The sequence below is a fragment of the Oncorhynchus gorbuscha genome, linkage group LG08, assembly GCF_021184085.1.
Source record: "Oncorhynchus gorbuscha isolate QuinsamMale2020 ecotype Even-year linkage group LG08, OgorEven_v1.0, whole genome shotgun sequence".
In the NCBI taxonomy this organism is placed as follows: Eukaryota; Metazoa; Chordata; class Actinopteri; order Salmoniformes; family Salmonidae; genus Oncorhynchus; species Oncorhynchus gorbuscha.
Window position 1 is genome coordinate 53,151,177 of NC_060180.1, and position 12,815 is coordinate 53,163,991.

At 42.6% G+C, this 12,815-nt stretch overlaps 1 protein-coding gene across 1 annotated transcript in view; it reads right to left on the reverse strand.

Moving 5' to 3' along the window:
- The window catches only part of LOC124041812 (E3 ubiquitin-protein ligase HECW1-like), a 55,555-nt gene that overhangs the window by 4,167 nt on the left and 38,573 nt on the right, over nucleotides 1-12,815 (reverse strand). The window contains exons 24-26 of the mRNA XM_046359860.1: nucleotides 12,557-12,686; nucleotides 4,191-4,337; nucleotides 3,817-3,931 (exon numbers count right to left, since the gene is read on the reverse strand). Coding sequence (XP_046215816.1) covers nucleotides 3,817-3,931; nucleotides 4,191-4,337; nucleotides 12,557-12,686 — 392 coding nt within the window. The remainder of the gene's footprint in view (nucleotides 1-3,816; nucleotides 3,932-4,190; nucleotides 4,338-12,556; nucleotides 12,687-12,815) is intronic.

The window sequence follows — 12,815 nt, forward strand, 5'->3', positions numbered from 1 at the left end:
TATCATAGCAATGAGGGCAACATAGCGATCATAATGTCATTGAAGGCAATATGTTTCAACTAGTAAAAAATAGTAAACCTAGACTATGGACTTGCCAGCATTCCATCATGACTAAGCGAGGGAAACTGCACATACACTGAACAGTGAAACAGGCTACAGTAATGTAACCATGATACATCCATGAACGTAACACAGTAGCCTGTGTGACACAACACAGGCAATGACAAAGATCATTAGCGCCATTAGTACCAGCATGACTACTTAATTTTTCGCAGAGCTGTATATTAAAAATTAAGAGACCACTCTTCATTTTTCCCAGAGCTGTATTAATGTAGCCTACTGATACACTAATGATAGTGAGTCTGATACGAGTATTTTCTTTGCAAAGGTGAAGAAGGAAGCAGCAGCACTAGAGGTGCAACTGGAGATGGTGGTCAGTTCAGAGTCAGACTCTGAGCAGGAACTTTCAGGTACAACTGAAGAGCATAAACCTAAACATGTAGGCTATGATTTTAGATTAGTATGTGCTTTATTTATGAGATTATCAGTAGGACTGTAATGAAGTAACTCACTCCTTGTTCTGCTCAGTACGTCTTGCATTTGCAAAATAGTGATAGTGATAGTGCATTTGTCAAAGGAGGCATGCAGGCCTGGAAACTTGCCCATTAGAGAGTACAGGAACATGAGAGAAGTAAGACCCATAAAGAAAGTACAGAAGCCTTTTCCTCAGAGCCGGCAAAGCAGACATCCATACCCTTCTGAGTGATGAGCAAATGTCAGTTCAACGAGACCAGGTCAGAAAGAGGTGGCAGGTCATGGAACGTGTGATTGATGTAGTTAAAGTTATTGGTAAATGTGGGCTTAGCTACAGAGGACACAGACACGAAGCTGCATATAACTTGGAAAACATGGCCGTCAATCATGGCAAGTTCTTGAGCCTTTATATTTGCTAAGAAAATATGACGTCTGCCTACAAGAGCATGTTAGTGATTGCATCGAGAAGAGCAAGAATCAGATGGGAAGTAAAGGAAGAGGGTCCTTGGTAACTATGATGTCCAAAACAACAGGCAATAATGTAATTGAAGTCATCAGAATGTTGATTCAGCAGACAATTGCTGTTGGAGTGAGAAAGGCAGGGATGTTCTCAATACAAATGGACACAACACAGGATTGAACATCCAAAGACCAGTGTGCAGTAGTTCTGCGATTTGTCCATCAGAGACTCATTGCGCTCATTGACTGGGAGTCATCGACTGGACTGTACTTTGTGGACCTTTTGAAACAGACCCTTGAAGATGGACATGGATATCAAACAGTGTGTTGGTAATGCAACAGATGGAGCAGCTAATATGGAGGGACAATACAGGGGCTTCTCTGCTTTGCTCACAGGAGAGTCTCCTAACCAAGTACTCATATGGTGTTACTCACATGTCCTCAACCTTGTGCTATTTGACACCACTGGGGTTGTTGTGGCAAGTGAATCCCTTTTCTCACTACTGAATGACATTGCAGTGTTCGTTCGAGATTCCTACAAGCGCATGGAAGGAAACCAGTGACAACAGGAGACACAGATGGCTTAATGTAATTGGTGAAACACGCTGGTGGGCCAAAGACACAGAAAGGGAAAAAGACCATGCACTTTACACGGATGTGGTCATCACTATGGAAAGAATTGAAAAGGATGTGACCATAAAACCGGCTATCCGAAGCAAGGCCCAAGGGTACAAGGATGCTCTCCTAAAGTATGAAACCATACTTTAAAAAATATATATATTATTTAACCTTTATTTTACTAGGCAAGTCTGTTAAGAACAAATTCTTATTTACAATGACTGCCTAGGAACAGTGTTTTAACTGCCTTGTTCAGGGGGAGAACAACATATTTATTTCCTTGTCAGCTCAGGGATTCGTTATGTCAACCTTTCAGTTCCTGGACCAACGCTCTAACCACTAGGCTACCTGCTGCCCCTACAGCCCCTACTTACAGCTGAGGTTTTTCCTCCTGATTTTTGAGCAGGCATGGATATCGTAACCGCACAGCACTTGGTGACGGGGAACGGAGGATAACCTGAGAAAGTGTGCCCGAGACTGAGGGTGTGAAGAGGGCAGCAGACGACTTTGTTGATTGGGCCAATGCCATTCTGGAGGAGCAGCAGGACTGTGATGCCGAAGCCCAGACTGCTCTCCCAGAGAAGAGAGAAAGAAAAAAAAAGAGAACCAGGTGAGTTGGCAGAAGACGAGCCCATTGCTAATGCAGACATGGATTACAAAATCAAGATCCACAATGTGGTACTGGACACTGTTGAAGAAAGTATCCACTGCCGTTATGCAGCAAATACAGTGCTGTCTGCAGATGTCTCCTGCATGAATCCTGAAGCATTTTCCTGAGATCAGAGAAAGACGGCCATCAAGGAGCTCAGCAAATTCTTAATGGAATTTGATGAACATGCCACTGTTGCGGCAGTGCAGGCTGAACTGATCACCCTTGCACAACAGTGGGGAAGACTGAAACAGTCAACATTGGAGGAGTACAACACCAGGACTGCCGCCGCCAGTGATTAATCAGGGAAGGCTTTGAGGACCCTGATGAAAGTGTGGAGTTGGTGAGCAGAATTTGTTCCACATGTAAAAACTGCCTGATACACTGCTATCTTTTCCTGTCTCTACAATCTGCTCACGGATGCGTATCACATAATCTGGTTTGGGCTACAAGTTCCTCCTCACCCTATCCATCACTCAGGTGGCTAGTGAGAGGACCTTCTCCACCCTGAAATTTGTGAAGAACTGCCTAAGAACCTCCCTCACCCAAGAAAACCTTGAAGCGTTCCTTTTGATGGCAACAGAGAAGGAGATTCTTATGGGACTTGACAAAGATGTCCTCATTGACAAGATGGCAGAGAGCAGTGAGTTAGTGCGCCGCCTACTGGTTTACTAGTGATATTACTTCCTGGTTACTCTGAAGTAGCTATGCTATGACTCTTCCTTAACAGGCTGACAAGGGTGAAAGAAAATTTGCTGTGAGTTAAAGCTTTTGTACAGAGGCATGTTTTTTTGGACTTTTGTATAATACTTGCAGTTCTGTAGCCAATGTTCAATTTCATTGACTCGGTATATAGACGTTTATTTTTGTGCTGTTTGCTTTATGGACACCAGTGAGTGAACATTGTAATCTACATTTTCTTGTAGAGAAATGCTTTTTTGACTTTTGTATTATAATGACTTACATTGTTGTAGCTTATGTTCAAGTTCAGTGAATGTGTGTGTGTAAAGTTTTGATATGCTTGAATATAAAGATAATCACTTGAGCTAATTCTCATCCTCTTTAAAAAAAATGTAGGCTCATTGTTTTGTGTCTCTAGCCTTGTACATTTGAATGTGCTACAGTATGATTGGTGTATTCCTAGAGTTTTTGAGGGTGCTCCAATAGCCATAGTATACCTTGAAAACTCAGTGTTCAGATAGGCTACATGTTGGTCAGTCCCAAATGTTTGTATTTTCTAATGTGGATAACTTCTTTCCAGATGAACATAGTGGCCAAATGTATAACTAGTTTGGTACCCGTTACATCAACAAATGGGGTTAGCCTACAAAATTAGCGGTCCGGTGGTTTGCGTGAACAGGGTGGCCTGGGATGGAGTCAAATTCCCGGCCTGAATTATTGTTTCAGTCCGCCCCTGCACATGGGTGCCATGGTAGTGGATACATTGCCTTTAACATGTTCGTACACACGTTAACCGTAGTCCTAGACTAAAACACATGTTTGTAGATTCTCCATTAGGTAATGTTCAGTAATGTGCACCGTTGAAGTCTGCTCACCTCCTCTATACTCTGTGTTGTTCCTCCAGTCATTGAGGTCTATCTCAGCTGTCCCAGCGATGACCAGCTCCAACTCTCTGGCATCAAACACTGACACCAGCCGGGAATCCACCACCTTGAGAAATATATCCGAAACATAGAACAATTAAAAACGATGTAGGAGTGTACATATTTAGACACATTGCTCCTGTCATTCATATCATTAATTTGATAGTCATGTTCTATTGCATTCTAAGAAACTTGAAGAAATCATATTTGAAGTGCAAAGTGAAAGCCTTCTGAAAGCATAGGCAGGCTGGAAAAAAACAAATTAGACATATTGGGGAAAATCATGCCATGGCCATTGACTGTTGCCCTGAGAGTGTTTACTGTACCTCATAGAAGCCCCTGACCAGTGCCTCTGTCTGTTTGACCACTCCTCTCTCCACCCTCCATTTCACCATGCGGTCAATGTACTCCTTCTTATTCTTCTCTGTCACATTAATGTTGGCCCCTCCAGACTTCAGCTCTCTCTCTGTTACCTACCCGCAAATAGAGCAATATCCATGTTACAATACAGACATACCTTACAATGTGAAAGTACACTACATGACCAAATGTATGTGGACACCTGCTTGTCGAACATCTCATTCCAAAATCATAGGCATTTCTATGGAGTTGGTCCCCCCTTTGCTGCTATAACAGCCTCCACTCTTCTGGGAAGGCTTTCCACGAGACTTTGATAAACTTGGATTTTTCAGTTGAAATACAGTTGAAGTCGGAAGTTTACATACACTTCGGTTGGAGTCATTAAATCTCGTTTTTCAACCACTCCACAAATGTCTTGTGAACAAACTATAGTTGTGGCAAGTCGGTTAGGACATCTACATCTACTACATCTACTAGAAATTTTTCCAACAATTGTTTACAGACAGATTATTTCACTCTATCACAATTCCAGTGGGTCAGAAGTTTACATACTAAGTTGACTGTGCATTTAAACAGCTTGGAAAATTCCAGAAAATTATGTCATGGCTTTAGAAGCTTCTGATAGGCTAAATGACGTCATTTGAGTCAATTGGAGGTGTACCTGTGTATGTATTTCAAGGCCTAACTTCAAACTCAGTGCCTCTTTGCTTGACGTGAAAAGAAATCAGAAAATAAAAAGAAATCAGCCGACATCAGAAGAAAAAGATTGTAGACCTCCACAATTCTGGTTCATACTTGGGAGCAATTTCCAAATGCCTGAAGGTACCATGTTCATCTGTACAAACAATAGTACGCAACGATAAACGCCATGGGACCACGCAGCCGTCATGCCGCTCAGGAAGGAGACGTGTTCTGTCTCCTAGAGATGAATGTACTTTGGTGCGGAAAGTGCAAATCAATCCCAGAACTACAGCAAAGGACCTTGTGAAGATTCTGGCGGAAACTGGTACAAAAGTATCTATGTCCACAGTCAAACGAGTCCTATATTGACATAACCCGAAAGGCCGCTCAGCAAGGAAGAAGCCACTGCTCCAAACCGCCATTAAAAAACCCAGATTACAGTTTGCAACTTCACATGGGGACAAAGATTGTACTTTTTAAAGAAATATCCTCTGGTCTGATGACACAAAAATAGAACTGTTTGGCCATAATGACCATCGTTCTGTTTGGAGGAAAAAGGGGGAGGCTTGCAAGCCAAAGAACACCATCCCAACTGTGAAGCACGGGGGTGGCAGCATCATTTTGTGGGGGTGCTTTGCTGCAGGAGGGACTGGTGCACTCCACAAAATATATGGCATCATTAGGCAGGAAAATTATGTGGATATATTGAAGCAACATCTCAAGACCTCAGTCAGGAAGTTAAAGCTTGGTCGCAAATGGGTCTTCCAAATGGACAATGACCCCAAGTATACTTCCAAAGTTGTAGCAAAATGGCCTAAAGAGAACAATGTCAAGGTATTGGAATGGCCATCACAAAGCCCTGACGTCAATCCTATAGAAAATGTGTGGGCAGAACTGAAAAACCTTGCGTGAGCAAGGAGGCCTACAAACCGGACTCTGTTACACCAGCTTTGTCAGGAGGAATGGGCCCAATTTATTCACCCAACTTATTGTGGGAAGCTTGTAGAAGACCAACCAAAACATTTGCCCCAAGTTAAACAATTTAAAGGCAATGCTACCAAATACTAATTGAGTGTATGTAAACTTCTGACACACTGGGAATGTGATGAAAGAAATAAAAGCTGAAATAAATCACTCTCTCTAATATTATGTTGACATTTCACATTCTTAAAATAAAGTGGTGATCCGAACTGACCTAAAACAGGGAATATTTACTGGGATTAAATGTCAGGAATTGTGAAACTGAGTTTAAATGTATTTGGCTAAGGTGTATGTAAACTTCAGACTTCAACTGTATACAGGATGCTACCCTCCACAGCATAACCTTCACTCCAGATCAAAACTCCACACGTACAGCCTAATTTTGGACAGACCAGATACAACTTCAGTTAGCACTGAGGCGTGAAGTGAAATGTGTCGAATCCTTTGAGCCCAACACATGGCAGGAGTCTCACAGACTATCCTTCCTAAATCCAGAGGTCTTGAAGCACCCTCCTGCTTTTCAGGACCATCCACTGGCATTTTATACAATAAATCTGCCTCCAGAAATAAAGCTTCTCCCAAGTGAGTGTGACTCCTACTCCCATTGCCTGCTGCACTGCTGCTTGGATTCCACCTGGCGATCTGTTCACTTTCTGCCCTGGCTAGTCTCCCCCTGTCTGGTACAGGTACCCCCACCACACTCCCCCCTCTCTACCGAGCTTTTGCTCGCCTCCGCACATAGGCACTGTTGGGGCGAGTGACTCTGAACATACAATTACTAGCCCCAAGTTTTTTTTTTCTTGTGCATTTTGCTATGTGCCTCATGACTCCTGCATGCTTTGTTGACTATGAACTTTCTTGTTTACCCTACCATGGGACAGAGTGTTTGTTCCAACACTCGGGACTCTGACTCTCTATTGGTTACATAGACTTTTGGCCCCCCCATCCTATTCTAACCACCTCTCTCCGGCTATTTGTTACCAGATTAAATTGCTGTATAATATGATCTTGTTGCCATCTAATGCTCATTCAAATGTCATAAATCAACACTGCAGAGCTCTCCCTGTCTTATGCTGTGCCTTGATTGTATTACTGTTGATGATATCTGGAAAAGTGCATGTACAGCCTGGCCCATCTACTGTTGCTAGCCCCAATTCTGACTTGTGATTTGATATCTGTTTCACTGATATCTGCTTTCGTAAAAGCGTGGGTTTTCTGCACGTTAACACTAGAAGCTTATTACCTAAAATGGGTCAATTGAAAGTAGAGGTCGACAGATTAATCGGAATGGCCGATTTAATTAGGGCCAATTTTCAAGTTTTCATAACAATCGGAAATCTTTATTTTTGGGCGCTGATTTCTTTGAATTTTTTTTTATTCCTTTATTGAACTAGGCAAATCAGTTAAGAACACATTCTTATTTTCAATGACTGCCTAGGAACGGTGGGTTAACTGCCTCGTTCAGGGGCAGAACGACAGATTTTCACCTTGTCAGCTCGGGGGATCCAATCTTGCAACCTTACAGTTAACTAGTCCAACGCAAGAACGACCTGCCTCTCTCTCGTTGCACTCCACAAGGAGACTGCCTGTTACGCGAATGCAGTAAGCCAAGGTAAGTTGATAGTTAGCATTAAACTTATCTTATAAAAAACAATAAAACAATCACTAGTTAAGTACATATGGTTGATGATATTACTAGATATTATCTAGCGTGTCCTGCGTTGCATATAATGTGACTGAGCATACAAGTATCTAAGTATCTGACTGAGTGGTAGTAGGCAGAAGCAGGCGCGTAAACATTCATTCAAACAGCACTTTCGTGAGTTTTGCCAGCAGCTCTTCATTGTGCGTCAAGCATTGCGCTGTTTATGACTTCAAGCCTATCGACTCCCGGGATGAGGCTGGTGTAACCGAAATTAAATGGCTAGCTAGTTAGCGTGCGCTAATAGCGTTTCAAATGTCACTGGCTCTGAGCCTTCGTGTAGTTGTTCCCCTTGCTCTGCATGGGTAACGCTGCTTCGATGGTGGCTGTTGTGTTGCTGGTTCGAGCCCAGGTAGGAGCGAGGAGAGGGATGGAAGCTATACTGTTACACTGGCAATACTAAAGTGCCTATAAGAACATCCAATAGTCAAAGGTTAATGAAACACAAATGGTATAGAGGGAAATATTCCTATAACTACAACCTAAAACTTCTTACCTGGGAATACTCCTGGTAACTCCTGGTGACTCCTGTTAAAAGGAACCACCAGCTTTCATATGTTCTCATGTTCTGAGCAACGAACTGAAAAGTTTTTTTGCATTATTTAAACCAAATTGAACACGTTTCATTATTTACTTGAGACTAAATTGATTTGATTGATGTATTATATTAAGTTAAAATAAGTGTTCATTCAGTATTGTTGTAATTGTCATTATTACAAATAAATAAATAAAAATCGGCCGATTTTAATCGGTACCGGCTTTGTTGGTCCTCCAATAATCGGTATCGGCATTGAAAAATCATAATCGGTCGACCTCTAATTGAAAGTGTGGTTTCACAGCTCCAATCCAGATGTGTTGGTCATTATTTGAGAGGTGGTTAACGAAGAGTGTTTTGAATACTGATGTCAACCTTTCTGGCTATAACCTTTTTTGGGAAGACAGATCTTCCTAGGGTGGGGGAGTGGCAATCTTTACCAAGGATCACTTTCAGTGCTCGGTTGTCTCCACTTAGTCTGTCCCCAAACAATTTGTTTTGCTGGCTTTAAGCATTAAACTTTCAAATAGCTCTTCGTTGACTGTTGAAGGGTTTTCTTCGTCCTCCATCAGCACCGGCCTGTACCCTACCTGCCCTAAACTCTCTCCTGGCCCCTAAATTCTTTCTGAATTTGTCCTGCTACAGTAGGTGACCTAAACTGGGACATGCTTAAACTACCTGACCAAGTCCTAAAGCAATGGGACTCCCTAAATCTTTCTCATATTATTACCAATCCCACAAGGTATGACTCCAAACACCCAGAAAAGGCTACTCTCCTCAATGTTCTCCTCACAAATAATCCTGATTAGGTACCAGTCTGGTGTTTTCTGTAATGACCTTTGTGAAAACTGTTTAACAGCCTGTGTTCGTAATGGCTGCTCAGTGAAATGTCCTGTCCTGACTTGTCATAGACGCTTGCTAAAAAACTTTGTGACATGGCCTCTGTAAATTGGTAAAGAATCAGCTTGATCCCCTCTGTCAAAGAAGCTTGGACATTCTTTTTTGATATCTTCAGTGATATTGTTAACAAACACCCCATAAAGAAAATTAGAAATAGGTTCAGCCCCTGGTTCGACCGTGATCTTGCAGAGTTACTCCACCTCAAGACTTCCATTTGGCGAAAGGCTCGGCACACGCATACTCAGGCTTGACTGGCTCTCGTTCAGGCAAATGAGAAATAAGTGCCCTCAGACTATCCGGAAGGCCAAAGTTATTTACTTTAAGGAGCAGTTCTCTCTCTGTCAGTGTAACCCCAAGAAGTTCTGGAAAACGGTTAATGACCTGGAGAATAAATCATCCTCCTCACAGCTGCCCATGTCCCTTAAAGTTGATGATGTGGTTGTTACTGACAAGAAGCACATGGCTGAGCTCTTTAATCACTACTTCGTTAAGTCAGGATTCCTATTTGACACAGCCATGCCTCCTTGCCTGTCCAACATTTCCTCATCCCTCACTCCTTCTAATGCGACTATCCCCGATGCTCCTCCCACTTTTCCACCTGCCCGCAACAAATGTTCTCCCTGCAGGCAGTCACTGAGTCCGAGGTGCTAAAGGAGATCCTTAACTTCTTCGGGATAGGGGGCAGCATTTTCACTTTTGGATAAATAGCGTGCCCAAATTCAACTTCCTGCTACTCATCACCAGAATATAAGATATGCATATTATTAGTAGATTTGGATAGACAACACTCTGAATCATGTCTGTGAGTATAACAGAACTTGTGTAGCAGGTAAAACCCAGAGGACAAACCTTTCAGATTTTTTTTCTCTTGAGGTCACTGTCTATTCAATGACTTTTCATTGGGAAACCAGAATTCGAAGGGACTTGTTTGCAGTTCCTACCGCTTCCACTGGATGTCACCAGTCTTTAGAAATTGGTTGAGGTTATTCCTTTGTGTAATGAAGTACGGCCATCTTGAAGTGTCACGTTATGTGTACTGTTTGATAGTTGCGCAAGACTAGAAAGCATGCTTGAGTTTGTCTTCCTGTATTGAACACAGATAGTCCTGTCTTCAATTTGATCGATTATTAACGTTTAAAAATACCTAAAGTTGTATTACAAAAGTAGTTTGAAATGTTTTGGCAACGTTTACAGGTAACTTTTGAGATATTTTGTAGTGATGTTGCGCAAATTGGAAGCTGTGTTTTTCAGGATCAAACGCGCCAAATAAATGGACATTTTGGATATATATTGACAGAATTAATCGAAGGACCATTTGTGATGTTTATGGGTCTTCGGCCTGGTTTGATAACGACCTCTCTCAAAGAGTGCAGTGTATAATGTCAGAACATCTGCTCTCCCAGCCACTGCCTGTCACCAAGGGAGTACCCCAAGGCTCGATCCTAGGCCCCATGCTGTTCTCAATTTACATCAACAACAGCTCAGGCAGTAGGAAGCTCTCTCACCATTAATATGCAGATGATACAGTCTTATACTCAACTGGCGCCTCCCCAGATTTGATGTTAAACGCTATACAACAAAGTTTTCTTTGTGTCCAGCAAGCTTTCTCTACCCTTAAATTTCTTCTGAACAGCTACAAAACAAAGGTCATGTGGTTTGGTAAGAAGAATGCCCCTCTCCCCACAGGTGTGATTACTACTTCTGAGGGTCTAGAGCTCAAGGTAGTCACCTCATACAACTACTTGGGAGTATGGCTAGACGGTACACTGTCGTTCTCTCAGCACATGTCAAAGCTGCAGGCTAAAGTTAAATCTAGACATGGTTTGCCAATCTAACCCTGATTCAGATGACCATGCTAGATTATGGAGAAGTAATTTATAGATCGAAATGTAAGGATGCTCTCGAGCGGCTAGATGTTCTTTACCATTCGGCCATAAGATTTGCCACCAATGCCTAACAATGTCTGTGCCTAACAATGTTTTTACCCTGTTTTCTGCTGCTGCCATGTTATGCTGCTGCCATGTTGTGCTGCTGCCATGCTGTGTTGTCTTCTTAGGTCTCTCTTTATGTAGTGTTGTTGTCTCGTTGTCCTATATTTTTTTATTTGTAATCTCAGCCTCCATCCCCGCAGGAGGCCTTTTGGTAGGCCATCATTGTAAATAAGAATTATTTCTGAATTGACTTGCTTAGTTAAATAAAGGTTAATGTTGAGCAATTAGGTCTGGCTCGCAGTCTGTGTTCCAATTCATCCCAAAGGTGTTCGATGGAGTTAAGTTCAGAGCTCTGTGCAGGCCAGTCAACTTTTTCCACACCAAAATCGACAAGCCATTTCTGTTTGGACTTCGTTTTGTTCATGTAGGCATTGTCATGCTGAAACAGAAAAGGGCCTTATCCAAACTGTTGCCACAAAGTTAGAAGCACAGAATCGTCTAGAATGTCATTGTATTCTGTAGCATTAAGATTTCCTTTCACTGGAACTAAGGGCCCTAGCCCGAACAGCCCCAGACAATTATTCCTCATCCACCAAACTTTACAGTGGGCACTATGCATTATGGCAGGTATCGTTCTCCTGGCATCCGCCAAACCCAGATTAGTCTGTCAGCCTGCCAGCTGGTGAAGAGTGATTCATCACTCCAGAGAACACATTTGCATTGCTCCAGAGTCCAATGGCAGCGAGCTTTACACAACTCCAGACAACGCTTGTCATTGTGCATGGTGATCTTAGGCTTGTGTGCGGCTCCGCGGCCATGGAAACCCATTTTATGAAGCTCCCGACGAACAGTTATTTTACTGACATTGCTTCCAGAGGTAGTTTGGAACACGGTAGTAAGTGTTGCAACTGTGGCCAGACCATTTTTAAGAGCTACGCGCTTCAGCACTCTGCAGTCCCGTTCTGTGAGCTTGTGTGTCCTACCACTTAGTGGCTGATCTGTTGTTGCTCCTAGACCTTTCCACTTCACAATAACAGCCCTTACAGTTGACCGGGGCAGCTCTAGCAGGGCAGAAATTTGACGAACTGACTTGTTGAAACGGTGTCATCCTATGAAGATGCCATGTTGAAAGTCGCTGAGCTCTTCAGGAAGGCCATTCTACTGCCAATGTTTGTTTATGGAGATTGCATGGTGCTCGATTTTATACACCTGTCAGCAACAGGTGTGGTGGAAATAGCTGAATCAACTAATTTGAAGTAGTGTCCACATACTTATCTATATCTCTATTAGTGTATATACTGAAAGATATACACTGATCATGAGGATAATTTCGTAGTAAAATAACATCTTATACTTTAGCTTGCTTTGGGTTTATGTTTAGGCACTACGCATTTCTTATCATTGAGGACACCACAGGAGGTTGCTGAGGGGAGGACGACTCATAATCCTAGCTTTAACGGAGTGAATGGAATGGCATCAAACACATGGAAACCATGTTTGATGTATTTAATACCATTCCACTCATTCCGCTTCAGCCATTACGACAAGCCTGTCCTCCCCAATTAAGGTGCCACCAACCTCCTGTGGAGGACACACACATACCTGTCCGAAGACTTCCTCATTCACAGTGAAGGTAAGGTCCAGCATGTCTGTGATGTCATTGTCTTTCATCCACTGTAGACTCTGATGGAACTCCTCGTCTAGGTATTCCAGATCACTCAGGTCAGTGGCTCTGCACAGGTAAACATATTTATCTCACACATGAACTGCTTTGTGATTCGCTATGTATTACTGCACAAAGCAACCCACTGCCTTAAAGTCAATCAAGGGGAGTAACTCCCTCACTAGCCCCAGGTGCATT